The sequence below is a fragment of the Ornithodoros turicata genome, chromosome 6 (genome assembly GCF_037126465.1).
Source record: "Ornithodoros turicata isolate Travis chromosome 6, ASM3712646v1, whole genome shotgun sequence".
NCBI classification, from domain to species: Eukaryota; Metazoa; Arthropoda; class Arachnida; order Ixodida; family Argasidae; genus Ornithodoros; species Ornithodoros turicata.
The window spans coordinates 24,138,176-24,161,425 of NC_088206.1; the positions used below are offsets into that span (position 1 = coordinate 24,138,176).

The 23,250-nt window shown below is 43.2% G+C and overlaps 1 protein-coding gene across 1 annotated transcript in view; it reads right to left on the reverse strand.

Moving 5' to 3' along the window:
* The window catches only part of LOC135396440 (protocadherin-like wing polarity protein stan), a 47,509-nt gene that overhangs the window by 1,586 nt on the left and 22,673 nt on the right, over positions 1–23,250 (reverse strand). Inside the window, exons 12-20 of the mRNA XM_064627404.1 lie at positions 19,266–19,386; positions 18,991–19,209; positions 18,486–18,706; positions 17,370–17,436; positions 15,957–16,036; positions 12,920–13,088; positions 12,761–12,850; positions 8,283–8,436; positions 3,312–3,663 (exon numbers count right to left, since the gene is read on the reverse strand). Of these exons, the coding sequence (XP_064483474.1) occupies positions 3,312–3,663; positions 8,283–8,436; positions 12,761–12,850; positions 12,920–13,088; positions 15,957–16,036; positions 17,370–17,436; positions 18,486–18,706; positions 18,991–19,209; positions 19,266–19,386 (1,473 nt within the window). The remainder of the gene's footprint in view (positions 1–3,311; positions 3,664–8,282; positions 8,437–12,760; positions 12,851–12,919; positions 13,089–15,956; positions 16,037–17,369; positions 17,437–18,485; positions 18,707–18,990; positions 19,210–19,265; positions 19,387–23,250) is intronic.

The following is a 23,250-nucleotide window of genomic DNA, read 5'->3' on the forward strand; positions in this document are numbered from 1 at the left end:
TTAGAGACTAAATTTTTTTGCACTTGCTCTGCGCAGTGCCAGCATCACACTGTAGCAATTTGGGATCTCTGAACGTCTGTGGATTCTTAAATGTATCAATAGACGAGTTCAGAAAATCCAGAGTGCTTTGCGTCGCTTTGAACTGTGGGAGTTTACTATAATACGAAAGAAATGGGTGGCCTCCAAACTGTTCCGATTTCTTCCCTACCGGTCCATTGTCCATGACGTGTCAAGGTCAGCGAAAGCGAAATGTGAAGGATTATTCTTCGTTCCCCCGCTCAGCAAGCATCCAGGATGCAATGCGTGCGCAAAGAGCACTGGGATTTTTTGAACTCGTCTATTGGGATACCCCGTTCGACCTTGTTCAGCCTCTGCATCCGACCGTGTCACTGATCTCGTCATCGTCACTGGGATTGGCATACAGATCACTAGACCAAGGTGCCGCTGCAGACGCTCGTTGTAGAGAGTTGAGCCAGCTGGTATTCTCATCATTGCCTGACTCACCCGACAATCCAACTGCACCACCTGGGGTGGCTACGGCAAGCAGTTTCATAATCACCACCACCACCATGTGGGGCTCTTGTTCATTTTCACGTGTTCCAAAAGTACTGCAAGCATCTAGAAAGTAGGAGCTACTTCTGATACTCTTTGGAGCTCCTCCCTTGCCTACTTGAACATCAGCTTTACAAGAATCAGTTGTATCCACAATGCGTTATTTGCGGAGTACTACTGTCAAACAGCCCAATCAATATGGTGAAGCTCAAGCCGACATCTTGCGACGAAACAAATACTTGTACTTAAACAAATTATAATTAAAATAAATAATGCAATACTTTACGACATCTCCTGCTTGGACGGCTAAGCGGTCTGCAGTGCTTGTAAATAAATAAATAAATAAAAACCTAGTTTGCGTGACCCCCTTCTAGAAAGCAGCTTCCAAGAGGTCGTGCTGGGACGACCACGCGTTCCCTCCCCTAACATAATTTTAGAACCACTGTTCTACGCTCTTGCGTTGACTTCTTCAGCCGTGACTCTATAAACGTTGTTTGCGATGTTATTCCCAACCCAAAAGCAAACCCTGCGACTGCGAATATCGCCAACCCAACTTGAGAAAATATCCAATTGCTGTCTCCTGCTTGGCTGTGTAGTCAACAGGAAGGGTTTTGATCCTCTGAAAACAGTGAGGCTTGCTTGCTTTGCCGACGACGAGTAAGCGGCATTGTACCGTGCCAGTCACGTTTGCGCACGCCATTAATGGGGATTCGTTCCTTGGCCTTCTTTTCTCTGGCAGAAGTACCGCTTTTATGAGAAATGTACTTAATAAGTATAACAAGTAAACTTAATATGTAATGAGTAAAGGAGTCCCTCTCATGCCAACAGCGCACCAGCCGATGCTTTGCAGTAGGGGGTCCAGTGCGGCTGGCCAACCTCATTAGAATAAACCGTTGCGCATGTTCATATGTTCGAATTACCTGGTGTTTTCCCACACTGAAATACACATGGCTTTGCCGGGACCCAAGCATCAGTTCGAATTATCTGGGAGTTTGAATTAATGGGATTGTACTCTAGTAATACAAACTATGTGCTGAATACTCCTAGTCTCCTTTCACGTGTGTTGTTTCAGGTTGTCACGCTGTTGGTTACGCATCCTCATAGGTTCCCACTATAATGCTGTGATGTCAAACAGTTGCTGACTAGTTCCAAGAGTGGCCATTTGGATGTACTGTTGTGGTAAACCTAAGTACATATGGCACGCCTGGCTGTATGGGATACTTTCCAGTGTCCCTTAATCATATTTCATCTCGTATATGACATCTTCATTGATCTAGTGATATGAATGTCATCCAATAAACAAGTTTCCCTGAATTTCTTCACCGAAAAAAAAAAACACCAGAAGCAAGTCAATATTTTGGGGAATTTCAGTGGGTTGTATTCGTAACACTGACATAATTTCATACAGTGGCATCCACTAGTCAAGCCGTAGCGCGCCACTATGGAGATACCAGTTTGAAGTGTGTTGGATTGTGAATTATGCATTGCCATACATTTTTCACTAGTAGCTGAAAAAGCAAAAAAGAAACTTATGAATATTAATCGAGAGTTAACGTCTGTTTTTGAGGAAGGCTGTATGAGCATCAAAACGGTTAAACATTGGAGTGCATGCTTCATAGAAGGCCGTGGAAATGTGCATGATGAACAGCTCTGTGGGAGACTGGCCACGACAACAAGAAACAACATCGTTTCTACAGTTCAGAAAGTGCAGTTTCAACAGCATTGTGAAAGACCACTGTCACGTTACCATTGATGAAATTCATGTGCATCTGCCTGCTGGGACTGAGGAGGTGGAGATGCATTTCTTTGATTCATTGTTACTAGTGATGAAATGTGGATGGATTCAGCACTCTGAGACAAAACCTCAAAACATAGCAAAGCGAAGCATAGCTTGGAAGGTGCCGGTTGAGAGAGCAGCAGAAAAAGCCAAGGTAATGCATTCTCTACAGGAAAGGTTATGGTAAACCAGTTATGGGGAGGTCCTTCACAGCTTCTTTATAAAGACTCTTTAGAGTATGAGGCATTCTCTCTCACTCTCTAAAAAATATGACTGGATGTTGGCTGGTGCCACACAGGGTTGCTAGTCATTCCCCAATCAGTGAAGTGAGTGCCCATCTGCATGACTGTCGTCTGCCAACGAACTATAATCAGGCCTCTTACTAACAAAACACGAACTTTATTTTGGTAACAAAATTTGGTTTTAAAGAATCCCAACACAGTGCTCTTATTTTCGTTTCTTTGTTTGATTTTCAGTTTGTCTACCAGTGTTTGGTGGTGCTGGTGGACTTTTAAATTTAACATGATGGCTTTTCAATTACTCAAAATTTTACCCTTATATAGCAGTACTGTATCTTGATGGAGAGCAGCATTATGACACTACATGCTTCAACAAAGGCCACACGTAACTCCAATACACCCACATCACTGTGCACATTTGTTTTGGCCCTGAATGTAGCAATCCTCAAGTGACACTATGGAAAATGTCAGCGCAACAAAGAGTCAATACCAACTATGTATCCCATTTGAGCTTGTCGAAGCAACTTGCAAAATGTTACAGAATTACAGAATGTACCTACTGTAGTCATTGTTTGCGTTTTGAACCATTTGTAGATCCGCTATCCTTGATAACATGGTTGTTGCAAATGCTGAGTCAAATGACACAAACTGCACACTCAGGGACATTCAGTCATTTTGCCCTATGTAATTATATTTTTCTCATTTCTGTCACCGTTACAGCAATAACGTGTAGCTTTACTCACTCGGATTCGGAAACTGCAATGGCAGGCATGTTGGGCTTGTGACAAGACCCCTCTTTGCCTTTTGTCGGTTGATCCAAGTTGTTGCATTGTTCAGTCCAAGGGAGGGGTTTAGGAGGCAGTCCCCACAGGGACTTCTCCTCCAAGGTTTTGGGGGCAACGGGCACATTTGTGCAGACAGATGGCAACCCAAGAGGGGGCACAACAGAGGCCTGCTGAGGTGTCACCCATGACACTTTTGATTCCTCCTCATCTGACGTGTGGCTAGAGGCCAAGTCGAGGGATGCATGGTCCAGTGACATTTCAGAATCAGACTCGGACCTGTGTTTGCGGGCTCTTTCTCCAGTGTCTGGATCTGAAGAGAGAGAATGCTTCTCTATTAGCAGGAAGCATTGTAACATAGTCATATGCTACAATAGAACAGGTAGTACTTTAACAGCAACTAGCAATATACCTTGGGTTGAATTCTGCCACTCGAGTCGTAACTTAGGATGAAGGTGCATAAGTTTTTTAAATTTCACCCAATGTCCCTGTTATTGTTGCTCTTTAGAGCAGCCATACAGTGCAATTCTTTTGAAAACGGAAGCCACAAAGTGAAAGGAGGAGGAGCCCAAACCCAGCTAGCAGCAACAGATGAAGGGTGTGTCATCATCGCTCATTTTTTACATTCAGCTCCTCTAATGTCACTGGCATAGCTGATGGCCGCCCTGAACAGGATATTACTGTAAAGGATTGTAATGCATGCTTTCCTCACCAAGCAATGTAGGTGGCGAAAGATGGAAGTCACTGAAAAGGTTAGCAAGCTGTAGGACTCGAACCCACATCTTCTGGATTGCCGGTCCAGGGCTCTACCAATTGAGCTAAGCTAACACACCTCCCCAGCGACTTTCAGCTGGCTAACCTTTTCAGTGACTTCCATCTTTCATTGTTAATTTCTTATGCAATTTGAGGCTTTGTATGTATTTGTCCTTTCTACGAGGGGCGTTCAAGTCAAACCGGGACTTTCTGTACCCTGAGTGTACAAATGGCTCCCGCTACTTGTTTTTCATCATTTTCACACGCGACACGCCTCCGCGTTCACCACGTAGTGGTCCAAAGTTTGTGCAAAACAGAAGACATGAGTTAGAAAAGATTGCCGACAACGAGGTGAGCGCGCACATCGAACAGCGAATTGTCATGAAGTTTCTCGTGAATGAAGGCGTAAAGTCATCTGAAATTCACATAAGACTTGAGGTTCAGTATGACCACGATACACTTAGCTGCAGCAAAGCGTTTGAGTGGTGCAAACGGTTCCAAGACGGCCATACATGAGTGCAGGACGATCCCGGCCGGGGCGGCTCAGAGCCCAGTGTCAGAGTTCCTGAGAACATCCATATACAACTTGTGGAGCGCCTGATCCTCAAGGACCGACGGATAACATGTCTCGAACTAGCTCGAAAGACGGACCATTCCGTGGAAACGTTGAACACTATCACTCATGAACACATCCAGTTTCGGAAAGCCGGGCCTCATCACCAAAGGAGTCCTCCTCCTACAGAACAATGCACACCCGCATACCGCGCATCTCACGACACGCACCTTAAAGGAACTTGGCTGGGAGTTGCTGCCACATCCCCCTTACAGTCCAGACCACGCCCCCAGGGATTTCCATCTCTTCGGCCCACTGAAGGCGTTCCTTGGGGACCGCCACTTCAGCTGCGACGACGAGGTCAAGAATGCAGTCCGACCATGGCTGCTACGCGTCGGTAAGGATTTCTACGCTGCTGGCATCCAAGCCCTCGTGAAACGCTGGGACAAGTGCATTAGTGCAGCTGGAGATAACGTTGAAAAATAAAACTAATTTCTCGCCTGTAAGTTCATTTTACTTTTGCGAAAAATGAAAAGTCCCGGTTTGACTTGAACGCCCCTCGTATGTTGTTCCAGCCTCAGAACATCAGTTCTCTCAATGTAGGCAGCCCGTTGTGAGGGACGCCCAATTTCCTTAAACTACTCAGCCCCAAGATATATCATCAAGAGCTGTGATGAAGAACATGCTTTGCCACATATGGCTCCCCAGAAGTGTTCATTTGTAACTCCCCAATAGCACATGTTTTGAAATTTGTGAAGTCTGCCGAAGCTTACAAGTTAACCCATGTCCGATGTAACACCTGCTACGTCCAAACTGACGTCCTTGCAGGTGTGGCACCAACTAACCAACAAACATGGTACTGCTCATGTGACAACTTCTGACCACAACAAGATGTCGTTGAACTTTCTTCTTAGTACGTACAGTCAGATCCACATATTTCGAACCCGCATATTTCGAATTATTGCGTATATCGAACAATAAAAAAATCCCCTTGAAAATTACATATAAAAGTATAGCACACATGTATGGCTTTATTGAACTTCGGTACTGCGGTTACCCGGTATATCGAGCGTCAAGATCCTAAAAAGGCCACCTCTTCTGGGCACTCGTGCCGGCAATCTTGCACCCTCGGAGAGGTGGAAAGAGCGAAAGACGCAGAGGAGGAGAGAGCACGTGGGCGGAAATGGCAAAAACACGGACGAGGAGCAGCCAGGGGCGCTTCGTGAACTCTGTGTTTCCGGGTGTCATTCTCCCAACGGTGTAGATGATGCCGCGGAAGCTGTGGTGGAACGGACAGATGCAGACATCGTTGCGGACATAGTGATGAAGAACCGGTTGAATAGATGAAGCGGATAGCACTGACAACGAAGAACCACAGCCACTGCCGACAGCCACTGAGCTCATCTCAGCGTTTCAAGTGATCCGTCGCTGCTGTGTAGATATGGGAAGCTCCGGCCTTACAAACGTGGAGCATCTTGACAAGATCGAGACGCGTGTGCTCAACTTCTTGGCCCGCAACAAGACGCAAGCTAAGGTCACCGATTTTTTCTGCTGTAAAGTAAAGTGTTTTCGCTACTTTCGACATCTGTCATGACTGCGGTTAGGATTAGTGTTAAGCGCGGGTGCTTCGGTCGCTGCTAATGTGGCACATCTGATACATCAAATTATGGATATATCAAGTTATTTTGCGATCCCCTTCGAGTTCGATATATCCGGGTTCGACTGTATAGCAATATGCGACTGCACTCTGTGTGTACTCTGTGCTGCTTATTCGAAGAAATCAATATTAAATTTGTATTCAATTCGAATCCAAATTTCACTATTCGTATAGCCCTAAAAGTCAGTGTTGTGTATGCGCATCCTTTTCGTCTACCGTCATTTCTGTGAACTTGGGGGGGGGGGGGGAATGTCCTGACGCCCTCTCAATTTCTGACTTTGCATACTGCTTCAATTGACCAGGTAGTGCATGTAGCATTCTGTCCAAGCCTGGACCCCGCTCAGAAAAATGCTGGATCCACCCCTGGCTGTAGGTGAACTGTATGCTGGGACAGATTGTGCGAACAATGGCGATAACAATCTCACATTGTAGGCTACAGGATGTCTGGTTGCAAATAAATAGAAAACATTTGGCAAAGGCTCGTCTATGTTGTTGCAAATGTGTCAAAACAAACTGGTTTCAGAATGCTGACACATTATGCAAAACCATAAAGGCCAGCTTGTATATGTGCAGTGATAGCTACAAACAATGTGCATGCTGTCACATTTTTTTAGGTGATGAAAGCACGTTGTCGAATGGTGCAGACCTGTATATAAAGCCTTCATTATAATTATGCACAGAAATGCTGTTACATGCATGATCGTAAGCTAATGGATTCAAAAACTACAAGAACAGCAACAAAAAAGTAATTTGTCGTAGTCTTAGTGTAATCAATAATTTCTAGGGTTACACATGATAAAAAAATATGAGGGCTTTGCAACAGTGACCTCAAGGATTTCCTGCATCAAAGCATAAACCCGGTACATTTTACTGATGTTACTTAGTTTCCCTCTTTCACATTTCTTATCATGCTAACCTACTGGCTTAAGTATGTCGCTTAATTTTTATCTAATCAGGATTCAGTTCAGCACAATAAGAGATCATGGTTCCCACTGAATTTTGGGAGAAACATTCAAGGGTCTTTCAAGGACCATTCAAGTATCAACCGTCATTTTGTCTGAGATGTAAAACAATCAACAGATTGTACAGGTGGAGTTGGTACGTGCACATGGTGGATGCACTGCAACAAAAAGACTAGGTCAGGGGTCGCGAACCCGCAGTCGGCTTGCAGCCCAGTTGCGCTGCTGTTGTGGCCCAGCACAGACCAAGTGCACGACAAAAATTCCTGTGCTTAGGAGTTGTTGGTTATGGGCTTCAGGAGAGGTTATCCAAAACTGGGCTGTGTTGTCTTTCCCGCTCTTCATAAAGTTAACCAAAGGTGTTTCTTGTACTCTCCTACCACAACTTTGTGAATGCGACAAGCCACGGAAAATGAGAGCTTTCAGTACATTACGCTTAAAAAGTAATAGTTAAAGGAATTTTCAGCGTGTCCGACCGCTTAATAATTACTGCAGGCTAATTTGGAGTTAATTTAAAATGGTTTCAAGTATGTTGTGTGACCTATGAAAAACAAAACTGACAAGGGGGAAGGAAATGTGGCCTTTAGGATTCAAAGGTATTCCTAGTCTTCTTGCTGCAGTGCTTTCACCATGTAAAACACAGTTTATGACCAGGACTTCAACAAACACAAAAATATTGATAAGCTACAGGTATCACACGACAGAATACACAGGGACTACACAATAGTGATCCATTTCCAGGAAGGAAAGAAAAGGAACTGAAAGGAAACAAGGAAAGTGCTAAGAGTGCCAGTAGTTTCGAAACTATAGCTCTGACTCCAGGTAAGCAGAATTTGCACTAGCAGCTCCATGAGAACAAGAAGAAGATGCAAAATCAAGGGGTTTCAAGGACTGTGAAAAATTCCAGGGTTTTCCAGAGCTTGAAAATTGAATTTTCAAATTACAGGGATATAACCATGGAGACAACTCCATCACCAGCAACGGAAGAGAAGCAAGAAAAATAGTGTTACCATCACGAACTCTCCTTGGGTGCAGCTTTATGTTGCTATTCCAGGGACTGCTTGAGGTCTTCGCAGTTGACCGGCTTGTCGTAGATGAAGTTGAAATGCCGACAGTACGGTGCAGGATGTCAAATTCTGAATTGTGGTAAGCCAGTGCTGACCTCTGCAAAATGTTCGCCGTATTAGTCCAGGCAGCGTTTATTAGCTCTCGAAAAAGGCATGTTGTGCACTACCACTGCGAAGAATGCTTTAAAGAATACAGTCACGACCTGCCTGTCGGTTATCAAATTGAGGCTTCCATCAGTGCAAAATGTAATCACCTGCTTCAAATTTGTCTTTCTTCTTCACTGAATACATTGGAATCTTTGAACCTATGGTTGTACTCACATGCACAACAATGTACAGCCATGTGCCCTGACAATGCTCCTTACATGGCCGCTGTGTGCAGTCTTATTCCTGCAGTTCCTGCAGTCTTGTGTTTATGCACCTTCCTGTTTGGCCTATGTATCACTTTTTTTCCGCAACCCCGTGAGATTCGTATCACTGAGATTCTACTGTATCTTATCGCGGCAATTGTCGCCACTAGGTTACGCACACGGGACAATGTCCAACATCGTTATACGAATCGGAACCGCGGTCTCCGTTGCAGTATGCTAGTTGTTTCCCCATAGAAACAATGTATATTTTGTAGGTAAAATCATGAACCATCGTTTTACTAGGGATATCGTTATACGAGATATCGTTATCCGCGGGTTTTACTGTACTTGAAACAGAAAAAAAAAAAAACAGTGTTGAAAGAGGATTTCTTCTGGAATATTTTTCGCTGAAGGGTCCGATTGGTAAAAGAGGGTTCTGAAAGTATCTTAAAGGAGCATGGAAGTGACATTTAACATGGCTCGAAACCCTGCTTCCTCTATAAAGCTGTCCACCAGAAGTCACCATGTAAAATATTTTCGCTCTGCGGCGTATTGTCACTGTGCAATAAAATTTACAAAAGGCAGTCGGAAAAAGCAGTCACAGACGAGAGACATGAGCCCCGCGTGACATAGAAACTGCTCAGTGCCTTCTTACTTTGTTTTTTCTTCTCGGCTCACACGCTGCTTATATGTGCTTGAGCTATGCCATTGGACGTCAGTGGTCACACGCTGGAGCCCGTGATACGTCATTCGCCGATGCGCTCTTTGCATGTAGAGAGGATTTTTTAAAGATGTTCGGAACAAAGTCTTGCGCGTGCTCTGTACGTCACCTGCGCTCATCGATCTTTCGCAGGAGCTCATTTTATTCATTGCAGAAGACGTCGCAGTGAACAAAAAATATTTTGGGGTCACTTCCATGCTCCTTTAAGTAACGTTTAAACTTATGAATCTTATTTCATTAATGAGCGTACAAATGAGCTGCTCACTGCTCAGCTCTTGGGTGATATCTCAGGGATGCCCACTGAAAAGAAAGCTTTTCGACAGTGCCACCTGTTTAATTATGAATTATTCAGTCGGGGGACCGTCATGAAACACCTGGTATAGTGGAATGCTGTATATGACATCAGCGCCGCATTCCACATGTCTGTTCCTATGTAGGGTTTGCTGCAGGCTTTTTTGTCTCCTCAAAGCTCGTTTATCTTCTGACAAGAAAGGACTCCCTCCTAAAAGGACAGCAAATAGGTATGGAGTCCTGCTCCTGCTGTCAGCCCCAAACAAGCTGATCCAGCTTTGCCAGGAGATAAACCAGCCTCGAGAAGACAACAAAGCCTGCAGTACCCTGCATAGGAGCAGGCGTAAGATATATAGACCCTGGTGTTTTGAGGTCTTATGTTGTTTGAGATTAGGAGCACAAGAATAGAGTTTTATTTCAGAAGGATTTCAGAAGAGCACCTCTTACGTTGAATGTGCAGTGCTTAGCTAACATTTTCTAATAGCATTTTCTAGTACATTTTCTAGTGGTGGCTCCATTTGCACTTGAGTAAAATCGTTTTCACAATCTTTTTTTTTTTTGGGGGGGGGGGGGGGAGGGGAGTTTACCATAAATGACAATGATATGCAAATCTGGGGTAGAAATATGGTACAAACAGTGTGGCTGTACATCGTCATGGATGCCGGTGCGACCCCAGGTTCAAAGATATGAAGCTGATAAGCAGAGCAAACACCAAACATAGAAGAGAGATCCTGAAAGCTGTCTACAATTATGGGAGTACTCAACAGAGTACCTGTGCATTATCAACTAGATTAATGGCACAATGTCGGTAGATTATCCGACATAGGAAAGTAGGTTATTGAGCAGTTTGTTGCTGTTACCAAAATGAAGCAGAAAGCCTTTCAAGTATGGCAGTTCTACTAGAAGATGGGGAACAAGACCTCTTTACGGTTATACTCACACAATAAAATTTTCTTTTGCTTAGAGTGCAGTAGAAGTGTTTTGTTGTCTTATCTCATTGTGCTGCTATTATGAATAATGTATAAGCTGATACTAACTACTAGAGGTGTGCGAATCCGATTATTTTAAGTCGAATCGAATATCGAATCGAATGGGAAAAAAATTCCGAATACCGAATCGAATACCGAATATTCGTGCAAAATTTACAATATGTGACTTTCGCACTAGAAGTTTCCATTTTGTGGCCCATGGCTTCAGTGTAGCTTTTCTGGCATTAACTGTCACAAGAGAGACATGCAATTCTTCTGTTTAAAGCCCCTACTCTTTAATTTTACATGAGAGTGCTTCCTGCTTTTCAGGTGAGCCTACACTTACTGGAGTACTGGAGCGGTTACCTTCATTTCAAAATTTTATGTCAGGCAATAGCATGTTACATGGATGAGGCTGTAATTGCTTCAGACAACCACAGGCCATTTGTAAAACAAACGAATTGGCATCCTGCCTCAGCTTTGCCATGGACACCCTTTACTCTTTGCACTCGCCCTAGGAGTTGCACTACTGAAATTTTAGATGAAAGTGACATCTTTAAGACGCCCTTCTTGTTCGTGGGCTGCAGGGATGGGCATAAATACATTTTTTGAGTATTTAAATATAAATACAAAACACTTTGTTGAAAGAGGTACGTATTTAAACACTCTGCATAAATACTTGTCAACATGAGTATTTAAATACAAAATATAAATACAGTATTTAAATGCCGTAACTACTACCATATATACTGTGAGAAAAATGTCATCTGGAATTACAGAAATAACGATGATCATAACAACAAGTCAGCAACGAACAATAGCATTTATTTGTTAGATTGTCATGGCAATTTTGATATTAGAAGTTTCTCGACTGCATCTTTTAGGCATCTTCTGTTTGGCCGTATAATCAGATTCGCAAAGGAGAACAGCACCTCCACAGGTGCCGATGAACAAATGCTTGTATTAAATTTGACGAAGATGCTTCGTACAACAAGGTAATTGGCTAGTCGCGACCGTTGTCCGCAACAACCGTGAAAAACTTGCCATCTAAAATGGTTTGTCGCATGCGCATGGTAGCGCAAACACGGCATAAAATTTATACTCCCATACTCTCCCTTCTTCCCGAACGGTCAAATGCAGGGCAACTTTAAGATATGAGTCAGTATATACTGTATTTACAAAGTATTTGCAAGAACAAATACCTGAAAATTGGTATTTAAATATAATTATAAATACATTTTTCGAGTCTGTATTTAAATACAAAATATAAATACACGTATTTATATTTTAAATAGCATTCTAATTACAATGTATTTAAATACTGCCCATCCCTGGTGGGCTGTAGTCATTATTCAAGAGTTCAAACTTTTTAAAGGCAACCTTACAGACATCAAATCAAAGTCCCTCGTCAGCACCACTAAACTGAATATGGGAGGGGTGCCACCCCTTCCACAGACGATGTCTACAAAACAAACTTTGGATAACGTTATCTCAAACTAAACACCGTCCAGTCTGTATTGGTCCTGCAGCAAAGGCAATTTTGTAAAGCAGGCTTCGCCTCATGCACCGAAGCATCAGGGGAAGCCCACTTTCGGGTTGTGTCGTTCATACTCGTGGAATAGTCAAATATTCGAAAATTCGAATATTGGATATTCGATTCGCGAATCGAATAGTTCGAGTGTTTGATATTCGATTCGAATTCGAGAACTCGAATATTCGCACACCCCTACTAACTACCCCTAATCCATACAGTTGTCAAACTTGTTTCCGTGAAAAAGAATTATAATAATTCGGGGCTTGACGTAACAAGACAACTGCGTCCTCGAAAACGTTTAGGCCTATTGGTTGGAGCTCTTGTTGGTTTTCACGAATGCAACCCTGCTTGGTTAATGCACTAGGCAGAGTATGAGCATCTGCTACACAGTTCCTGGATGTTCTGCCATTCTGCGTGGCAGTTACTTTGTCCACACCACATTTACAGCATGTAGCTTTCTCAGATTAACAAGAACAAGTGGAAGAACATGAAGGCAAAGCTGAAGGAAACTAGACCCTAAGCATCATATTAACAAAGAAGTTTACTGCTACACTTACAGAGATCATGGATGCCCTTTGTGCACTTTCGTTGCGTGGCATTTTCTTCCCTCGAATCCTTGCGCAGAGATGGGACAAGTGCTGCCGCACCTGCATTATTTCGTTTCAACATAATGCCACAATAGTAGTCACAGGTGGGCTTTAAGGCTACAAACTTACTCTCTGGTTCAAGACACAGTATCCAAGAAAAACGAAGACCCCAGTAATGGCTGCAATAATGGGAAAGGCATGGCGAAGCGTAGGAGGCTCCTCACTCACTGACAGCAAGGCCAAGGTCCAGCAGCTGCCCACCAGGGGAAGCAGCAGCATACCCACCCACAGCAGAACCCTAAAAGTATGTCCATAGCACCAGTACTTTGCATATCTATGGCAATCTTCTGTACATTATGAACATGACAGTATCATATTGGACAGTTGTTCAAATTAATATGTGACACTCACCAATCTTTTGATACTCACAAATTAATAATGACATTCACCAACCTATAATTCGGACCCCAAAAATTCAGACTTTCCAATTTTTCGAACAAACCTGATGACACCATCAATTGCCCCAGTGTATTTCCGCGTACCATAATTTGGACTGTTCCTCGGAAGATGTGCTTGATTAATCGTACCCATCTCACTTCAAGCCTGGATGGTTTTAGGACTTACTGCCTCCCGAGCGCAAAAATTACATCAGAATCGCCCGATATTGTATGATATTTCGTACTGCATTATGAAACGAAGGCCATTCACGACATGATGCATGCACAGAAGAGCAGAGCGTGCATGCAGGAAGGCGGAGGCAGAGCTTATTTGCGCGCGACTGAAAACCAAATGCTCCACTCATGACCTACTGCTATCCGAAAGACCTGGACAGATGGCAATTGCCTATGGGTAGGGTTCAGGGTTCGGATTTATACGAAAAATCCGAAAAAAGTACTCCGATAAAATTTGAATCAATTCGGATTAATCCAAAAAACTCTGCTTGGCAGATGTTTTCCCTGATAACCCGGTTATTGTTCCTGGCGTCCTTCTGTGTCATGGGTTTCTTCTGACCTCGAATACCGGCCCCACCACAGATACTGCGTCAGCTACACCACAACATAATAATGGTTTCCGTGACTTAGCGTTTTCTTCTGTGTTCATCTCGACCACTTGAGGATACACCGCCTGGGTTTTTCCCCAGTCTGTTTCCCGATTTCCTTGTCCACACGTGACCTAAGCACTAAAATAAGCATCAAACCGAGGTCACACACAGTGGTCGTTTTGAATGGGCAACTAGTTGCAGTGCCGACGACAAGATGGGACGCAAACGAATGCCCTGTGACTACGTCAAGCAGTACCCTGATTTCAAGGAGTTTACATCGCCCCACGATCGTGATGCAGAGGCTGTCGTATGTAAGTACTGCCGCGTAACAGTGAGCACTGCACATGGAAAGGGTGCATTTGGGATTGCGGACCACCTCAGTGTACGTCGCACGAAATGGATTGTTAAGCTTGTGTCTCTTTAGATGTTGAAGCAATAAATGTGACAACTGCGCTTTTGCTGCACAACTGTGCGTGCGTCATCAAGTTTTCTCCAAATTTCGGATATTAACTGAGCTGTATATCATACACTCCGAAAAACTCTGTTATTTGAAAAAAACAATAAACTCCAAAAAACATCCTCCGGTAACGCCCAGAAATAAACTCTGAAAACCTGGAACCCCACCTATGGGAGAGCAGAATCGTGGGTTAGTTATGCTAGTGGACACTAGGAGTGCCACTTAGCACTATTGGAGAGAGGAAATGACATGTACGTTGTTATCATCATTGTTACTGTCGGTCGTCAGCTACACAGCTTGCTGTTTGCTATGCACGCACTGCCCTCTTCTTCGTCGTCAATGTACCTATGGCGCACCATGCATTGCCATGATTTTGACGAATCATGTGGTAACGAATAGTGCTAAGTAGCGCCAAATCCCATAGCCAAGCGCCAGAACTAGTACCCGGATATTGGGAGCTTTGCGCATGTCCAGGTCTCTAGTATAGTACTAGTAGGTCGTGGCTCCACTTCGGACGTGTTGCAAGAGCTAATCTCTTTCAATACGCTTGTCTTCAACTACGACTATCTCTGAGACTTCGAGGATGTTGTTGATGTACCTACGTCCACAGCAGCAATCCTTGCTGGGGTGACTACACTGGCGAATGCATACAAGGATATTACAACACCCACTGAATTTCGCCGTGATGCATTGTTGTGCGTTCAAGCTGCGAAGCACACACACGTAGACGCTTTTTTTAAGCCATTTTGGCTATGTTGAGTGAAGGTTTTCGAAATAAAGTGGATTTAGGCCATTCACTAAAGGTTTGGACTGCCCGATAATTCTGACAGATTTTGTGGCTCCTATAAGCCAGAAAAATCGGTCGGCAACTGTAATACTGCCCAAGTCACACAGAGGATAGAATGGTAACAGCTTAATACTACTGATTTCCAAGGATGCAAAATAAAATCTTAGATTACTGAAATCCCCAAGAGTGCAAACAAAAGATTTCAACAGTGTGGTTAAATGCAGTTGTCCCATGTACCATGAAGGTAATGCTCCATGACAAATGAACATGTACCTCAGCATAAACAGCTTAAAATGCAAAAAAAAAAAAAAAGAAATGGCACAGTGCAGATAAATATTTGCTCTCTGCTGTTATCTAGATACATGTACAAAGGAGTACTATCATCTAGAGAGCCAAGTGAAGACATGAGATATTGTGAGATGTGATTGACGGACTGTCGTGAAAGAATGTAGAGGTCAGCAGGAGCTGTGAGAGCGAGTAATGTTGAAGTTGACGTTGGTTCTTCAATGTTACTACATGTAACATGTATGAACAATTTTGATTAAGCTTCTGGCACAACAGCAACTGTTTAAGTGTTTATCTGTCAACTAGTCTATGTTTGTTGTGCACTCTAGCATAATGTAGTAACTCCTTAATTTTTAGATCACTAACATTCTACGTCCCTGCAATCTCTTGTGCTCCTTTAAATGCCATGTTACCTTAATCTTGTTTCTTATGTATATGCTGATACGCATATAAATATGACTTTTATGACACTATTCTCATATTGTTAGAAAACGACAGAGGCAAAGAACACACAGGAAAGAACTGGTCAGACCATGATCAATACATGCACTTAAGCTTGCATGCAGTGTAGCTGCAGACAGACAATGTTGCTCACCTGAGGTTTCCAAAGCCCATGACTGTGTCCTTAATCTGAACACTGGCCCGAATGGACAGAAAGAACACTATTAGGGTGACCTGAAAAGATGTTGTGGTTGTCAATATAAAGAAAAACACACAGAGGCACAACCTGAGACAAAAATGTAACACCTAGAACGTCTCCCAAAAATAAAAGAAGAAGAAACCAGTGAGTCAAAAGCCAGCGAGCACCAACAGAAGCTTAACATCAGATAACCATTCAGAAGGGACTGATTGTGGTTGTGGCTCCTTTTGTTGGATGCATTAGAGTGTGTTTCTTTTTATCGTGTATTTCTTATATATGTCTTTCTTGTAGGGGTGTGTGAATCCGAATATTTTAAGTCGAATCGAATATCGAATCGAATGGGGGGAAAAATTGTGAATACTGAATCGAATATCGAATATGCGTGCAAAATTTACAATATGTGACTTTCACACTAAAAGTTTCCATTTTGTGGCCCATGGCTTCAGTGTAGCTTTTCTGGCATTAACTGTCACAAGAGAGACATGCAATTCTTCTGTTTAAAGCCCCTACTCTTTAATTTTACATGAGAGTGCTTCCTGCTTTTCAGGTGAGCCTACACTTACTGGAGTACTGGAGCGGTTACCTTCATTTCAAAATTTTATGTCAGGCAGTAGCATGTTATACGGATGAGGCTGTAATTGTTTCAGACAACCACAGGCCATTTGTGAAACAAACAAATTGGCATCCTGCCTCAGCTTTGCCATGAACACCCTTTAGTTTCTGTGCTCTCACCTGAGGAAGTTGCACTGCTGAAATTTTAGACATAAAGGACATCTTTAAAACACCCTTCTTGTTTGTGGGCTGTAGTCATTACTCAAGAGTCCTAACTTTTTAAAGGCAACCTCACAAACATCAAATTAAAGTCCCCCGTCAGCACCGCTAAACTGTAGGTGGGAGGGGCGCCATCCCTTCCACAGACAATGTCTACAAAACTAAGTTTGGATAACGTTTTCTTAAACTAAACACCATGTGGCCTGTGTTGATCCTGCAGCAAGGGCAATTTTGTAAAGCAGGCTTCACCTCATGCACGGAAGCATCAGGTGAAGCCCACTTTCGGGTTGTCTCGTTCATATTCGGAGACTAGTCTAATATTCGAAAAATCGAATATTGGATATTCGATTCGCGAATCGAATAGTCCGAGCGTTTGATATTCGATTCGAATTCGAGAACTCGAATATTCGCACACCCCTACTTTCTTGTACCACATGAAAGTACTGTAATAGTAGTAACTTTCTTTTTCAATCATTATTTTTCCGCAAATTCTGACCCAGATGATCTCCGTGGTACAACCGCATAGAATACCGCGCATCGCTGAATTGAAGTCTTGCAAAATTAACCACTTTTACAGTATCTGTTTATTGCACCTACCAGAACAACTGCGCAGATGGGTCCAACCATACTCCACACAATGTTTTCATACATGGACAACCAGCAGCTGTAAAAATGTGAGTCGCTGTCAGTCATTTATCAAACAACCAGTAACTACAATTGCCAGCAACATGTGGAAACTCTGCGGGCATACTTCGCGGGGAAGTGTGCTCAGAAGCAACATTGTTCCACACAGGGGCGGATCTAGAGGAGGTGGGGGGGATCCGGATGTTCCGACCTCCACCTCAATTTCTGTCTTCACACAGTGTTTAATTGAAGAGTGGAGTGCCAGGGGGGTATGTCTTTATTAAGAAAAAAGAAAAAGAAAGGAAAGGTTAGCCAGGTCTGGGCTAGCGCTCGTGTGTCTTTCTCCCTGTGTCCGTGTGTGGTAGCGCTTTTGAATCTGTTTACTTTACCCTAGATCGCGTGTCAAGCATGCTGTCCATGGCTGGACCCCCTCCTCAGAAAAATCCTGGGTCCATGCCTGGTTCCACATGCTCAATTTGTGAAGTCCACATGGTGAGGCAGTCTTGCAGCACTGCACATGCCAGCCTTCCCTCACAAAGGAGAGAAGCTGAAGAAGAGTGAAGCTCACAGCATGTCTTTCATGTGTTTACTGTTCACGTACTGCCAAATCATGTGGATTTAATGTGCAGTTGAATTACTATTTTTGGCATCAAAGACAGAAGATCATCTGAAACTGCTCTTACTGCTTCGGTTTCTTGTAAGTCTAGTGGTACATACGTAATGATAGTGGAACATGCAAACGGAAATAATTAGAGAAAAATAAGTGCAGGCACTAGCACCGCACTTACTGTGACTTTTGCTAACATCATAACATGATGGTTTTGCATAACATGATTTTCTATGGTTCTGAGGGATAGACTGGGTTCTCTGAGTGCAATAACAACCTTGAAAAGCAAAGTCACAAATGATGCCACAATGGATTATTTTCTTAAGTCTAAGGAAAAAGATACAATAGCAAGGCTGTGTAGCGAGAGTACAGACTCAAAGCTCTCATATGCGGCAAGGAAATATTACCATCGTCAAATTTACACTGGCTACACCTCGCCTCCTTCACCTGGTAGCCTAACACGAAAAATGCATTGAACTCACAAGTTGTGTGTAGCGTAGTGGTCAGCTCTGACACCGACTGCCAGACCCATCACAATGGCAGGGGCTCCATAGCCGAGAGAATAGTAGAAGCGCATGTGCCCATGGTTGACGTCCTTCATTTCTGTCAACATTCGATACAAGTGAATTGCATCCAGTGTCAGCCATGAGAAGACACACAGGAAGGTGTAGTGCAGGAAGATCGCCAGCAGCTTGCATGGAAACTGCAAAACAAATGTATGGAGGTTTCTGTACTCTGTCAACAGATCTCTGCAGACACAAGACTATCTCCATAGCAGCATGTGGAAACCTTGCCACACCCACACTAGGTATTTCCATGAAGAGCCAACCAGCAAATTCCTATTTTATTAGATACATGTTGCATTCTTAAAGTAAAGATAGGGTAACTGAAACATACGCCCACATACAATTGAAAATTCATTGTCTGTGCCTCAACTTTCTTTCTTTCATGACTCAACTGGCATGACATGGCTGCAACTGAACTCACCTCATAGTGCAGCAGAAGCGCTCTCAGCTTGAGGGCAAGCAGGAAAAGAAGCAGGGCGGCAAAAAGGCACCCCACGAGGTTGCGGTGAATAGAATTGGAGTTTGTGGAGGCTCCGCGCAGAACACTCAGCACCAGCCATGTGAGCAGCAGCATTATGAGGGCCCACAGTAGCCCCACCCATGAAAGTATATCTTCTACCATGCCCACTTCAACCAAGTGCTGCATTGTCAACCACACGTGTTGTGACCAATTCATTACACATCCGTCCAACCTACCTCTCTGCTAACAAGGTCAGTGAGGACTGTAAAGCTGCTGAGGTGATCACAGGAGCAGTTGACGTGGTGGCCGTCGTCTGCTTCCACTTTGCAGCCACGGGTGGACCACTTGCCATTGCCACTGTGCAGGTGAAAACGACAAACATACCTCAAAAATACTTCAGACATTACCAGTATGAAACATTTTGTTTTATGCTCAGCGCTGAGAAATGATTGAAAATATAATTATATATTGTGTACCATATAAATTAGTTTCATCAGACTATGTTGCACTCAACTTGCCTTCGAGAACTATTACTCGCAACCCTTTTTCCCGAAAAACGCAAAGGCTGTGCCGCAATATTGAGTCTCTAGTATTGGTACGTACAATATTTTCCTGTGTATAACGCGCACCCCTGAATATGAGCGGAATTTGGAAAATGTCTAATGTATAACGCACACTGCGTAGGTCAAGGTGCCAGTGCCAATACTGCACAGAAATTGTAAACTCTGCATCACTGTTAGTGTTCACAGTAATCAAAGCCTGTGCGTTGCTTGTAAGCACATCCATCGCAGCACACAATGTTTACTCCGAGTAATCCATGTTTGGTCTGACAGTGTCGGTGTTGTAGCATACTTCGATCTCCGTGACGCTCTGCCTCACACTCTTTCTCAACAACGCTAGCCTTCTCAAGAGACTTCAGGATCATTGACACCTCGAAGTCGTCCCCTGCTTCTTGGTCCCACTTCGCTACCTCGGTGTACCTGTGGCCTCTCTCCGTTACTCGTACTCACCGTTGATCATTTATTTCTTCCCATATTTCTTCCCAAATTCTGAACCATCTTCCACAGAGGCTGGCCGTAACACCGTCTTCAATCTCTCTGATGTGACCCTCGACCAGGCTGAACTTAGTGTTCTCTCAAAAGGTCTCAGTTTTGTACCAACGGAGCGTAATATTGATGAATTTGAAATTTTGCATGATCTGCACAACTTAGGTAGGAGAATGCACCTGAAAACCTTCTTTCACGATAAACCTAGCTCAGATGCTGCGCCCTTCCGAAACCCCTCTAGCTGGACGCCGGACTCCTCTAGAACTAGCCCCCTCATTGATAATTACATCAAGGCCGTTCACAAGGATATCAAGACTAGCTATTCGAAATCTACTGTACACACTGATAACTTGTCTAATAGTGAGAAAGTAGTGCTACGAAATCTTAAAGCCCATAGTGACATTATCATCAGACCAGCGGACAAGGGTGGCGGTATAGTGGTTCTCAATACATCCGACTACATCGCAGAGGCGGACAGGCAGTTGAGTGACCGCTCGTTCTACAGAGCTATCGATCAGGATCCAACCCCTTCCTTTTGTCTTCTTATTAATAAGAAAATTGATGAACTCGTCACTAGTAAACTTATCCCGTCCCGTATTTCCAAATTCTTGCGTCCTAAGGACGTCACACCAGGTAATTTTTATCTTTTGATCAAAGTTCATAAACCCAATAACCCCGGGAGGTCCATTATTTCAGGAATAAACACACCGACAGAGAATTTATCCTTAGTTGCTGACCACTGCATCAAACACATCCCACCCCTTCTCCCATCCTTTGTCAAAGACACAATTTTCTTTCCAAAATTAACGCTGTCCATGACCATTTCAGTAACCATGCTGACATTTTGTTGGCAACAATGGATGTCGTTTCGCTATACACTAATATTCTTAATGACGAGGGTCTCTCTGCTGTTGAACAGTTCCTTAATTCTCACCCTTCCGATATTCTTCCCATGCCCGCTATCATCCCCCTTTTAGAACTAGTTCTTGGCTGTAATAACTTCGTATTCAACGATCAACACTTCGTCCAAATTCATGGCGCCGCCATGGGCTCCCGGGTCTCACCTAATTATGCCAATTTATTCATGGGTCGTTTTGAAAACTTAGCCCTTAACTCTTTCCCCCTTAAGCCACTCATATATCTCAGGTTCATCGACGACATTTTTGTCCTTTGGTCTGGTGATGAGGCATCTCTGCAGTCATTTTTTGATCACTTCAATTCTTTGCATAGCAAAATTAAATTTACCTGTAACTATTCAAGGTCATCCATCAACTTCCTTGATGTGACAGTGTCATGTAAATCTGGTAGGCTGACCACTGAACTATATAAGAAACCAACGGACAAGCGCCAATATCTCCACTATGAAAGCTATCATCCTAATCACCAGAAAAGGAGTATTCCATATGGTCAGTTCTTGCGCCTGAAATGAATCTGCTCAGATCAGACTGATTTTGTAAAACATGCTCAGCAAATGGTATCTGATTTCCAAAAAAGAAATTACCCATTTGAACTCATCCATGACTCTGTTGCCAAATCATCTAGCCTATCCAGGGAGTCCTTATTCACCCCGAAACACAAAGAAGACTTAAGTAATGTAGTTTTATCCACTACATATCATAAATCACTTGTCAATACCAATTCCATTCTTAGACGCCACCTCAATATATTACATGCTGACGAGCAATTAAAGGAAGTTTTTCCGACTCCCCCATGAGTAGCATTCCGTAGATCCAAATATTTATGCGACATCCTCACGTCATCATGCATCATGAAGCGCTCGCCGGGTTGTTATCCTTGTGGTAGTGCACGGTGCCAGACCTGTAAATTTATCGCGCCGTCCACCATTGCCCGTAGCACTTTGGGTGACTTCTGTTTGAAAATTCGTCATTCACTCCACTGTAATTCACCCAATATTTGTTACTTGATATTCTGCTGCAAGTGCAATTCACAATACATTGGTGAAACCTCCAACACAATGAGAAAAAGATTTTACGGCCACAAATTTGATATCCTAAATGCCCGCCAAACTCCTGTCGCCATTCATTTCAATCAACCTAATCACGATTTTGAAACTGATTTGAAAATTATATTGCTAGAATCTGGGTTCCGCACAGACATTAAACGTAAGAATAGGGAGTCCTACTTAATTTCGCAATTTAAGTGTCTCACACCAAATGGTCTGAATCTTAGTCCTGGCTCGTTATATCCACTTATGTAAATTTAATAGTTATATATCTATATTTATTTGTGCACAATTCTTGAATCTTCGCTTCAGTCATCGTCTGGCACTCCGTTAGATAATCCATAACCTTCCCCTTTGTCCATTCTGGGCCACTCGTTTCCCATACTCCTGACCCCCCCCTTCCGCGAAACTGGGTTGGCGAGCCTTTTTGTTCACGATAGCACCTTTTACTGTTCTTAAACGGTTAGAGGTCACTTATCCGTCTGCCCAGCTATTCATTGTACACAGACATGTGGCACCATATCTCCTTCCCCTTCCCTTTCTTTGTACAGCAGTGTGTTTAGTCGTGTATATGGCTATACTATATATACTTATGTGTGTCACCACTTTACTTTGTACCTGAGGAAGCATGGACCTCCACGCGAAAGCTTGTACAAATTAAACTTAAACAAAAATCTTCAGTGTCGGTTTCTGTATTTTGTTTATGTGATCTACAGGACTTGACTCCCGTCTTCGTATACGATTCCCATATTTCCTGAAAATGACACTTAAATGGACAATTTGTGCCTATGTCAAGCAGCCAGGCCAAGACCCGAGGCTAGGAGTTGTGTGCGTTTTCCAAGAAAAACTCTTATGTAAAACATGCACCGCAAGATAATGCGCACTGCCTCTTCGTGACACTTTTTTCATTTCATTTACTAACACCCTTAAAGGCCCGAGGGCATTACATAAGGGGTGCTGCAACACAAATAAATACTATGAAATAAATACGCAGATAATTATTAAAACCACGAGAGCAACTCAACATAGATAAATGTGCATTTTACAATGTATAGCACACGAGTTATACACAGTAAAATATGGTAAATGGTGTTTTTTTTTTTTTTCGGTTTTGAGCTGTTTGTTCATTTATTAATTTTTTTACTCATATCACTGGTTGGTCACCAGACTTGGCCACTTTTCATAAGTACACTATAGGTAACAACACTGAAG